The sequence below is a fragment of the Pyrus communis genome, chromosome 1, assembly GCF_963583255.1.
Source record: "Pyrus communis chromosome 1, drPyrComm1.1, whole genome shotgun sequence".
NCBI lineage: Eukaryota > Viridiplantae > Streptophyta > Magnoliopsida > Rosales > Rosaceae > Pyrus > Pyrus communis.
The window spans coordinates 5422249-5433954 of NC_084803.1; the positions used below are offsets into that span (position 1 = coordinate 5422249).

Here is an 11706-nt window from a genome sequence, read left to right on the forward strand (position 1 = left end):
TATGTGTGTGTGTGTGTGTGTGTAAAAAATATATGATCCACTTTAAGGAGTTGAGAATTTGAGTATAAGTCACACAATGAGTCGGCCAATAATTAGGTATTCACTATCCAAGTGAGTTGAATAGGAGATTTCTCACTTACAGGTGGAAAGAAATACAACACCACCAACACCACAACGTACGTAAAGCCTAGGAGGGACAAATCAAAGATCAAATAAAGGGATGCCAAAACACAAATTTGCAGCAGACCATATAAGAGGATGACACAAATTTTCTCTTAGCAGCCCAAAGGAAGAACCTCTAGCTTATTTTACAAGGCACTTAGTAATAAAAGCTTAGTATTCTAAAGGTATATGCAAATAGGGATCAAGTAGATGAATATAGTATAATGTAACCAAGAATGCATACAGTAACAATGATTGAGATAAGAATAAACCTTTTCGAATTTGCAGGCCGTGTCGCGGTGGTCCTTGTCGCGTCTTTCTACGTCTCTGCAATTATCACGAAAATGTTAAAAGGGGAGAAAGATGAGCAGAGAGGAGACGCGTCCCTTTATTCTCTTGCCACATAACAAGAGAGACTGAGAGAGGTGGGAGGAAAAAGACGAAGATTTTAGAGAGTGCCACTGCCATTGACCTTTCACTGTCTTTGTCAGCGTTACTGTCAATGCGTGGTCACCGGCTCACAGCTGCTTTTCTTTTGTAAAGAAAACAAGGCCGTGGGTGGATGGATGAATGGGATGAGAATATGAATATATTGTTGTTTCAATCATTGGAAGGATTTATATTCTCTCTATCTCTATCTACCGTGCCGATAAGAATCATGATAAACCTTAAGCTTCTAAAGAAATATACGAGCTTCCGAAAATCAAATTTACTAACCAAAACTAGAGAAATATAAAGTACCAGAATCAGCTTCACCAGGTCTAAGAGCAGCAAATGTGATCATCTCAAGTAAAATTGAATAATTATCATATCACTAACAAGCAGTGTTTTAAAGGGCTTGCCTAGGCGGCCTCTAAGACTGGACATCAGTGTTTCCGCCTCTATTTTGAGGGAGTGGGTGGAAGGCTTCGCCAAAACACGTCTAGGCAGCAGAGGCAGGCCTTAGGACATCTGGGGTGTTCATCTAGGCCTTTTTTTCATCAAAATCCAAGTTTTCTGAAATGTTTTATGCCGTTAAAATTTCAACGAAGAAAAGAAGGAGAGACTTTTCTCTCTCAAATCCCATAAATTTCCATAATAATTGCTCCACTCAACCTTTATTTCATTTTAAATATCTTGTAAATACTCCACTCAACCCTTTATTTTTGCCATTTATTTCATTTTAAATACCCTATAAATACTTCGCTCAACCCTTTATTTTCCTTTAAATTCCCATAATTATTGCTTTATATCATTTTAAATACCCTATAACTACTCCACTCAACCTTTATTTCCTTTTAAATTACTTATAATTGCAACATTCAGCCTCTATTTTGCTTGAAATTTTCCTACAATTGTGACCATTCATCCTTATTTTCCTTGAAGTTCTCTATAATTGCTTACAATAAAATAAATAATTATAACATTTTAAGACTTTATGACATAGTTTCCAAGTACAACTAGACTTAGTAATAAAGAAGATGATACTATCTTTGATTTAGTTATAGTTATATTTGTTTTTACAAAGTATTATATTGTTATAAATATACTTATATATAACATCATGCCTCGCGCCTAAATTGAGCTATCCATTGGACGCTTGGCCACGCCCCCACCTTTTAATACATTGCTAACAAGAGGAAATTGTGGAAAGATGTGGAACAACCAGTAAATAACGGTTTGACGATTCCACGCGGATTAAAATTCTACTGTAAGAAAACGAACAAATCACATAATAATTTATGAACTAATCGCATTATATTACATTTTAAAGTCGGGTAAACTACCAATTAACGGAACAATATAAGTAATTCATGAAAAAAAACACCTATCCGGATGGTGGCAACATATTCGAGGCCTTCCCATTAAAATATCTTCTCAGTTTTCACTCATCAAGAATATGCCTATGGTTGGTTGTTTTGCTCCAAAAAATAATTTGTGGGTCATCCATTCTCCAAAGTTAAATTTAAGGTTTCTATCTTACTGGTCCTTTCAAATGAATTATTCCTGCAGCATCGGTTCTGCTCATCTCCGCAAGAATCCCATAGCCTGGTAGGCATTATTGAGAGTATTATCAGCTATACCTGCAGCTGTCTTAGCACCTTCTGCCAAAATTCCATCCAAATAAGCTGAGTCGGAAATGATTTCCTCGTAGCGAACCTGCAAAAGCAGAAAATATATCTTTGACGAACAATACAAAGGTGTAGACATAAAGCGGATTACAAAATATACACACATGAAGAAATATAACCACAGACTTGATGCATAACAAATCACTTAGAAACTATATTCCCTGCCAACTCATTCACATAAATTTGCAGTTGTGCATCCCTTGCAATAAAATCCATTTCCTAATAACTAAAAGCCAATCGTGTCAGGAGTATAGCACAGTCGGGGTAAATGATTGTCGCTTAAAAAGCATAAACATGCCTTTGGAAGTACATGGAAATTTTTGTTTTCAAGTTATGAAAAGATGGGAAAACAGGAAACTACATACCTGCACAGATGGTTCACATAAAGCATTGAATCAAACACCTAATGCATGATGGCAGTTCCAACCCAAACTATGAAAGACATTAAGCATGCACTATCACTAGTGTAGAAGGATAATACATGCACTGTACCAACCAATAGAAAGAAAAAGTGCTCCCATCAATAGGCATAAATAATGCATATTAACCGTCCTGAAAACATGACCGATCAAAAAGGATGAGAAGTGGATATTGAAACCTGGATAGGATGCAGATGATCAATCAACGCATCAGATAGGACTGATTTGAAAGTGCCCCAGTTCATGTCTCGGCATTCTTGTGCAACTTCCTGCAACAATAAAGGTTTACCACGGTAAGATATCTCAAACCTCCTAGTAATGTTCTTTCTTTTTGTTTTTGGAGAAATAACAGTAATTTTCTTAACTATCAAATTGTCAGTCATTTCCATATGGTACTCAAATTTTCACGAGTAGAAGTTTATGTATATGCATCAATGTATAATCAAAGGCATTAACCTAATGAAAACTCAAATGAAATTTATTACCTCTTTTGTCTTTTCCGAAACGAGCTGATATATTGACAAAAGGTTGTTGCACTCAGGCCTTTCAGGATTATCAAATTCCATACTACAAGAATCACCATATGAAACAAAAAACAACATAGATTAGTTTATCAGACCTACCAATAAACAAATAACAAAACAGAACTATGACTCCAACACTACAGTAATATCAATGAAGGATAACATCTAAAGACAAGCTTGAAGTGATGAGGATAGGTATTCACCCTGAAAATGAGTCAGTCTTGCACCTCTTTATTTTGTTTGATATGACCTACAGAACAATTAAGACAGTTAGATCAAGTTGACGGAGAAAACTAAAACAAAACTGAAATATAATAGGAAAAGGAAAATAGGAGGCCTAACGAACTTTCCATGAGAAAGATAAATTTGTGTTTCTCACATCTTTTGGGTCCAGAAGATTGATTCGGGACTGGTCAGAAGGTGCAGATTTGGACATCTATGACAATGAAACCAAAAATGTCAGTAAGCATAAGAAGAAGATTCTTCTTCATATAACTGATGACAATACTTAAAAGTTAAAACATACTTAACACATGCCTACAAATAGGTGGGAACTAGTCATAAGAGTCCAATTAGGGAATAGCTGGAATTTTGATCATGTGTTCCGTTTACCCTACATTTTTTAATTCTGATATTCAAGGATCTCATTCTTACTTACTACTTTGAGATATTATGACAATAATAGTAACAAGGCAAACGGAAATTGTAAGATGATGAATTTGTTCATATCGTCAAGTAATTGGTATACTTTAGAAACTTATGTTACACAATTATATTGGTCATTTGAACAATCTGTACAAAAAGAAATTATAGCAGGATATATGGGAGTATTTGGAAGTCCTCGTTTCTATTTTCCATTCTTCTACTGGAAAGCATTGAAAACTATAAAAACAAATCCCTATCACATCCCTTTATTATCTCAAGTGGTTTTGGTACATGGTCTTAACATTTTTTCCTGCAATTTTTTTACTCATTTTCTCCTTTGATGCTACAAAAATATATGTATTTTCACCACAATAACATAATAATTTAATAAGAAAATAATATAAATTATACTGCACTATGTAATTATATGAGAACTCAAAATGTAGATCACCTTGGAAAGACCATCAGTTAGGGACATCACTCGAGCTCCAACTGGTGGTATAAGAGCCTCAGGAACCTAATAAAGAAGGGGCATTTGTATTACTTTTGTTATTGATGAGCTCAAGTTAAGGGCTATCAAAAAAAGAAAAAAAACAAAATCCACCTTAAAAATCGAACCACCTCGCCTGCAACAACATATAAATATCAAGGGTCAAGTTCTACACAGAGACTTTTGGTAAAGAAGTCAATGCAGAGATAGGGTGAACACATTAAACGGATATTTGTAAGTTTAAGTTTTGCTATAGCTTCTCACCCTCCCAATTTTTTCCATTTCCTTCCTCCAAATAAATGATTAACACGCTCAGCCAGTTCACGTGTCAACTCCAAATGCTGCTTTTGATCTTCACCAACCGGGACAAAGTCAGACTACAAAAGCATGCAGAGAAATATAAGAATAACATATAGTTTAATGATTAATCTACCATACGCATAGTGAAACAAGTGCACAAAAAAGAACGCACTGCTTTAAGTGCTCCAGATTATTATACCTCCTTACTCACAATTCAATTCTTACCTGATATAAAATTTTATATCCTTTATAAAGCTGCAAGTTTTGAAGTTTACCTGATATAAAAGAATATCAGAAGCCATCAAAACAGGGTAAGTCAAAAGACCAACACCAACATTTTCGTCCCCCTACAATAGTCAAAACAAAACAATGCGATTTACTTGAAGTGTAGATAGTAACATGTAAGCATCTGTAATGATAACCAATTTGAAGCTATTTCTATGAAGAAACCCAATTTGAAATGTAATGCACATTAGTAGTGACAAATGACAATCTACAGCATGGTACAAGGCATAAGTCAAACTACAAAATTAAAAACAGGGTGAGACCGATAAAGACAATGGACAACAATTATAAGTATGTATTATATGTAAGGCATGTCATCATTGAAAGCACTTTTCAGTTGATTAGATACAGAACCATGATGGAGTTTTCGTACAGCTAAAAACGCACCGCCTTGCGTGATTTCTCTTTAAACTGAATCATTCTGTTTAGCCAACCGACAGGCGTGACAGAACTTAAAAGCCACATCATTTCTGCATGGGCACGAACATGAGACTGCACAAAGACAGACGCCTGCATATACAAATCATAATTAAAATATTCAGCAAAAGTACAATGTTCTAAACAACAGCACAAAGGACTAAAGTTGACTAGACCTTGGAGGTATCCACTCCACATGCCAAATAAAGAGCTGCTGTATCCCTTGTCGCCTTGGATAGTTGTTGTGCATCATACGGTAATGTAATCTGTAAGCAAAAACTTTGAAACATTAAAGATAAACTCATTATTCCTATCCCTTCTATAAGAAGGAAAACAAACCCTGACCCTCAATCTTTCTCTATAAATTCAAATATCTACATATGTTGAACCAAAAAGCAGGACACTTTGGCGAATGAATTTGAAAATTCAAGTTTTAACAACGTGAATGCTTTAGAGAGAGAAAGAATAGAGAAAAAAGATAGAACTTTACAGTTCTCACAGCCACAACCCAAAAAGGAAGACAATGCATGCTGTTCTATTTGTTTAAATTTATGAGCAGCAAGTTATTTCTGTGGATACTACATAGAATGTTGCAAAAAACATACATCAATAGATACAACGAGGGAATGACTCTGCTCTAACTATGGCACCATGTGCAGAAGTAACCAAAATGGAAATTAAAAAAAGTTAAAATGACAGGAAAGCCATACCGCATGAAGGTCCACAATGAAAAAGAGAGTATCATATGTATTCTGCAACAAAATAAGAGTCATTGCATATTAGCTTACCGTATAGTGTATATATACAATATGCAAAGCAATATTTTCCAAAGCACACAATTTGGCGCTACCTGTAGCAAAATCCAGTTTCTTATGGCGCCAAGATAATTTCCCAGGTGGATTGAACCAGTCGGTTGGACTCCAGACACTATCCTCCTCCTATAAATCAAAGATCCAATGAGATTGAATATAAATCTGATTACTATTGGATATATTTGTTAACTACAGGCCCTTGAGCATCCCTGAAAAACAAAACTACTTCAAATTACATCAGTGAAGAATTTGGCATCAATGCAAAAAAGAAAGTATACATAAGCATGCTTAAACTTAATAGTGCATGGAACTTACATACTAGTAACGAAATTGAAACAAACAAAAGAACGTGATTTTTTTCTAAGAAACAACAATTGAAATACAATTGCACTCATTTGAAGCCGTGCATAGGTTTAAGCAAGGGTTTAGTCGCCGGTGCGGGATTCACACTCTCAACACCATCAAACAGATGAAAACCCATGAGTGTGTAAATCGAAAAGCCAAAAACTTCGATCATTAAAGAAGTAAAATCCTCAATCTATAACCACAATGCACATAACCAACAATCAAATAATAGTATGGATTACTTTACAGAGCTGGGAGAAGTCTCCGGAGCAGCGGGCTGCGAGAGCGAAACGCTGCAGCAGCACCGAAAACCGCCGGCGTTTCGCGCGCTTTGAAGCCGAATCTGCGGAATTGAAGTAGGCGCTTTCCATTGCCGGATTCGAAATCCACCAGCACACCTGCTTCAAGAAAAATCATCACTTGAAAGTGCGAATGAAAAATGGAAGAGGAAATTGAAGAGAGAGGGGATAGAGAGAGTACAGGGAAGATGCGAGGCGAGGAGAAGAGGCGGTGGAGACGGTGAGGAAGTGGGAGAGGACTAGGCGACCCATGATGGCCTTTACTTTGATTTTCGCGGCTTGGAAAATTTTATCCGGCGAGCTGTTTTCTATGGGGGCCACACCCAACTGCTGATAAGAGGGTTTAACGGCTGCCAGACGAAATTTCAGAGAGACCCACTGACGGCGTGACCAGGTTAATGGGGTTCTTTCATTTTTTTACGAAAATTAATGTTTTTTTGTGCCTTTTTTTTTTGAACAAATGTTATCTTCATAATAAATTCATAATAACGTTGTTCAAATTAGTTTTTAACAAAAATTAAACTTAAAATGTCTTAATTACAATTAAAAAAAATATAAATAGATCGTGATACTAAATAGCGTTTTTTTTTCACGGATTTAGTCCCTCGAATATTATGTGAGTGACACGTCGGCACCGACGGCGTGAAGAAAAAAACAGTGTACAAGCCTAAGCCTACAAGGTCAGTGAAGCAGCTTAACTGGGAATTTCATGAGAGCGGGAGAAAAAGACAAAGTCGCTCCGAACTTCTCAATTCTTCCAAGCAAAAAACCCTAACGAGCCAAACCCAATTCCCACAGTGCGATAGAGATGGACGATGATCGAATTCTGGCGCGAGAGAGGCGGCAGATGGAGGAGATCCGGCAACTCGATCTCGAAGAACTGCAGGTCGAAGAGGTCGACGACGACTCCTCCGGCGACGACCGCGACGCTACGTAATCATCATTTCCCCCACTTCTCCTCTAACTCATCAGAATTTCAATTCGTTTGATTAATTTGGGAACTAGGGTTTCGAATTTTTTATGTGACGAATAGCAAATTTTTTATGTTTTTATTTGAATTTTTGTCATATCAGTGTTGTTAGTTGATTATATATAATTTGTTACACTTTTTTATACATATAGTGCGATCAATGCATTGTTTTGGAATTTTCCATGAGGAATAACAGTCAAATTGAGATGAAATTTTGTGTTTTTATTTGATTATCCCATTGATTTGTTGTTTGAGAGAAGTGGTCGCCGCACGTCCGATGATTATGCCTTCGATACCTGTTTGGCTTCGTTGCATACGTATCTTGGTGGTAGGCATTTGGTCTTTTACTTCCATTTTTATACTTATTTGTTCCCAATTTTCCATTCAAAGTGTTGATGTTTAGTTACACTTTAATTGAAACAGAGGTTGAAGACACTCATCACAGGGTGGCTTTTCTTGATGGGGGCGCCGTCTTGAAGCTCCCTATTTTCTATCTCGAAGGTACTATCATTTTACATTTGATTGTTAAATGATTTCAAACCTCAGTTTCTCCTCTTGGTAGCTGTTGAATATGCTTGGCATTTTAGCGTAACTGCATTAGCCACAGGTGTTAGCCATGTGGTGCAAAGTCGTATAGCCATTTTGGTAGTGAAGAAAAGTTTTTTAAGAAAAAAAATTGAACGTACCATGGAATAATAGGAGGTTGAGAGACAGTTAGATCACTAGCATATTGTATGTACAGAGCAATCATTTTTGAGATTATTGTTGGATGATAAAAAAGAAAGACTGTCATTTGAATGCTCTATATCAATAAAATTGTTCTGGACAGATGTTATCATGTTACAAGAGCCTTTTTTTCTTAACATCATTGTGTCTTAAGTATTTAGTTGCTTAGTAAAATTATCTAAAAAAATCAATAGAATCAAGTAACTGCTAGCCCTAAACGTTTTTTTTTCCTAATGAGCAAGTGGAATGAATGAAAAATAGAAGAGAATCAAAGCGAAGCCTGCTGTTAGTCTTGTTTTTGTTATCATTTTCGTCATATTCTTTTATGTTTGTATAAAGTATAAACTACTTTTTTTATGTTAAAGAGAACTTGGTTTTATCTACATTATATGTGCAGGAGTTGTCCTCTTCCCAGAAGCAACCCTTCCCTTAAGAGTTATTCAACCGAATTTTGTACTGTCTATTGAGAGAGCACTAACCCAAGTTGATGCTCCTTATACCATTGGTGTGGTAGGTGAACTCCTTGTGACAAGTAATGACTTGTTTTGCCCCTGCATTGGATTGCATTATGTATTGTTTCATGGTACTTTACCCTGAAATTTTTGTTCAGATTCGGGTATTCAGAGATCCTGATAATGGAAGAATAAGGTTTGCGAATGTTGGGACAACCGCAGAGGTATATTAAGTTTATTGTACTGGTCATAAGTAGAAACTGTTAAGTTGTCACCTATGCTATTTCATTTATAACTGCTGGGTTAATCAACTATTTATATTTCTTTTTTATAGATTCGGCAATATCGGCGATTAGAGGATGGCTCACTGAATGTGGTAACTCGTGGCCAACAGAGATTTCGTCTAAGACGCCGTTGGATTGATGTGGAAGGAGCGGTTAGAATTTTTTTTATGTTTGAGAGAGATGATCATTTGGTAACCTTTTATTTTTATTTGGTCATATTCATATATAAAGTGTCTTACTTGGTGTGAAATTTTCATCTGTCAGCCATGTGGAGAAGTCCAAATCATCCAGGAAGATATACCATTGAGGGCCCCACGGGATGCATTCAGAGATTTGGCACCATTTAGTAATCCAAGAGGCCATAATTTCTCAGTTAAACTGCCTTTAAATGATTCTTGTGCAGAGTCAAATGGATCTATGGATGTGGACAATGATTCAGAGACAAATTCAGATGAAAGCTTTGAGAGTGCACTGTCATTGACTGAGAGAGAAGTTCACCAATCTGCAATTGGTTCCTATTCTGGATCTGATACAATGGAAGAATCAACAACTTCAAGCAGTGATGATGAGAAGTCACATTTACAATTGCAATCAAAAGACTCTGATTCTTCAGATTCATTGCATTCATGCCCTGAGATTAGTAATGCTGATTTGGCAAGCAGTTCCATGTCAGACATGCAATCCTGCAAACAGAAAGAGCCAAATAAATGTTGGAGAAATACGGACTTAAATCAGGTTCGTAGATTTCCAAGAGCATTCTGGCCCCATTGGGTATACCGCATGTACGACTCTTATTGTCTTGCTCAAAGAGCAGCAGGTATTTGACTTTTACTTTGGGTTCACACCTGATGTTTGAAAGGTTGTGATCCTTAATATGTTACAAGATATTACCACTGTCTAGAACTAAAAATGAAAAAGGATCGGGCACTTACATATTAAGTTTTATATGTTATTATTAACTGAAAACATTTCGCTGCATTTTCTTGATTAGTTTTATAATGGATGTGAAACAATCTTATAATTATTAGAATTGTTCGAAACAATCTTAGAATTGCTTGTGTGCTGTCATGTTTGAGGATTCAGCTTTACAGAGTTTGTCGATTTCTGGCATTGCAGATATGTGGAAAGAGATAGTTGGGGCACCAAGCACGGATCATCTTGTGAAGAAGCCTGATCTTTTGTCATTTTATATCGCTAGTAAAATCCCTGTCTCAGAATCTACAAGGCAGGAGCTTTTGGAGATTGACGGCATTTCATATAGGTTGCGTAGAGAAATTGAGTTGCTTCAGAGTTTTGATCTTATTCGGTGTAAAACATGTCAGGTAATGTACTTACTTCAGAACACTGCCCGTTGTGTGTTTTATTTACTCATGTTTTTGGTATACAATGCAGACTATCATTGCGAGGCGGAGTAATATGCTGGTGATGTCAAGTGAAGGTCCTCTTGGTGCTTATGTGAACCCACATGGCCACGTTCATGAGATAATGACTTTCTACAAAGCAAATGGCTTGGCACTTATAGGACCACCAACGAGTGAATACAGCTGGTTTCCTGGGTATGGACTTGTACCTTAATATTCTTCAGATTCTCTGACCAATTTACTATTTTGAAGAACGCCAATTCTTGTATTTTCATCAACTTTTTAGTACACTGATCGTCGTTAAGACCACTGATTAGTCTGTCTTGATTTGGCCCTTTAATGGTTTTCAAGTACATACTAATAAACTTCTTTAGAGTCTGTGTGAAAAGAGAATTATAGGGATTCGAATATTTAAAACAAATAAAAAATAAAAATTAACGTATATCATGATCATAAATTATATGGAACGACTAGAACTTATCAGGTATGAATTAAATCGGTATCTAGCTGCAATGATAGCAAATTTAAGCCAAATGTTTGATTATATTATTCACACCCCTTTGGATATCTCTGGCATTTCGGTCACTTTATAGCAAGTTAGTTTAAGATAGGTTTCGTAAAGCTTGATCATTCTCTGATTTGAATGTGACATAAGAATTGTAGTATTATGGAGTTGCTAAGTTGCGAGTTTGCTCGCCATTGCAGGTATGCGTGGACAATAACAAACTGTACGGGCTGCGAAACCCAAATGGGTTGGCTCTTTACAGCCACAAAAATGAATTTGAAGCCAAAATTTTTTTGGGGGATTCGAAGTTCCCAAGTTTCAGATGACCTGCACTAGTAAGTCTAATATATCTCAAATTTGTAATTGCTTCCCTGAATTTTCCTGTTACCGTGTAACGAGTACGATTTGTATAGCCCCTTCTGCCTATCTGCGAATTATTCGATGTAAAACTTGATGAGGTTGCCGAGTATTGTATGTGGGATAAGTCTTTAATCATTCTGAGCTCAGTCTGGCATTTAGTTTTCCAGTTGAAAGCGTGCTGCAACTTGCACTCGGTAAAGAAAATTGTTCCTAAAAAAAACGGAGTTCTTGTTCTAAAA

At 36.3% G+C, this 11706-nt stretch overlaps 2 protein-coding genes across 3 annotated transcripts; one reads left to right on the forward strand and one right to left on the reverse strand.

The window, feature by feature from the left end:
• Positions 1–1866: 1866 nt before the first annotated feature.
• Positions 1867–7192, reverse strand: LOC137748232 (tryptophan--tRNA ligase, chloroplastic/mitochondrial). Of its 2 annotated transcripts, none has more exons than XM_068488359.1 (15): positions 6991–7192; positions 6753–6908; positions 6204–6291; positions 6064–6105; positions 5530–5619; positions 5324–5446; positions 4927–4998; positions 4616–4728; positions 4466–4487; positions 4313–4378; positions 3596–3652; positions 3420–3466; positions 3178–3259; positions 2872–2961; positions 1867–2301 (listed from the first exon to the last, which is right to left on the reverse strand). In XM_068488359.1, the coding sequence occupies exons 1-15, from the start codon at positions 7059–7061 to the stop codon at positions 2167–2169; spliced, it is 1254 nt and encodes a 417-aa protein (XP_068344460.1). In that variant the 5' UTR covers positions 7062–7192; the 3' UTR covers positions 1867–2166. The 2 variants fall into 2 exon arrangements, with proteins under 2 accessions (XP_068344460.1, XP_068344453.1); XM_068488352.1 differs by having other exon boundaries at positions 6753–6911.
• Positions 7193–7508: 316 nt separating this feature from the next.
• Positions 7509–11630, forward strand: LOC137731727 (uncharacterized). The gene is made up of 10 exons (XM_068470922.1): positions 7509–7742; positions 8040–8107; positions 8203–8280; positions 8903–9015; positions 9116–9181; positions 9292–9393; positions 9506–10058; positions 10358–10563; positions 10634–10797; positions 11308–11630. Exons 1-10 carry the CDS (start codon positions 7618–7620, stop codon positions 11441–11443), a joined length of 1611 nt encoding a protein of 536 aa, XP_068327023.1. The 5' UTR covers positions 7509–7617; the 3' UTR covers positions 11444–11630.
• The last annotated feature ends 76 nt before the right edge of the window (positions 11631–11706 follow it).

Coding starts and splice junctions, on each gene's coding strand:
- LOC137748232 (XM_068488352.1), bottom strand. CDS start 7,061: ATGGGTCGCCTAGTCCTCTCCCACTTCCTCACCGTCTCCACCGCCTCT. Junction 5,620..6,063: donor TCATTGTGGACCTTCATGCG/GTATGGCTTTCC, acceptor TTTTGCTTACAG/ATTACATTACCGTATGATGC. Junction 4,999..5,323: donor AAGAGAAATCACGCAAGGCG/GTGCGTTTTTAG, acceptor TGACTATTGTAG/GGGGACGAAAATGTTGGTGT.
- LOC137731727 (XM_068470922.1), top strand. CDS start 7,618: ATGGACGATGATCGAATTCTGGCGCGAGAGAGGCGGCAGATGGAGGAG. Junction 8,281..8,902: donor CCCTATTTTCTATCTCGAAG/GTACTATCATTT, acceptor TTATATGTGCAG/GAGTTGTCCTCTTCCCAGAA. Junction 10,059..10,357: donor TCTTGCTCAAAGAGCAGCAG/GTATTTGACTTT, acceptor CTGGCATTGCAG/ATATGTGGAAAGAGATAGTT.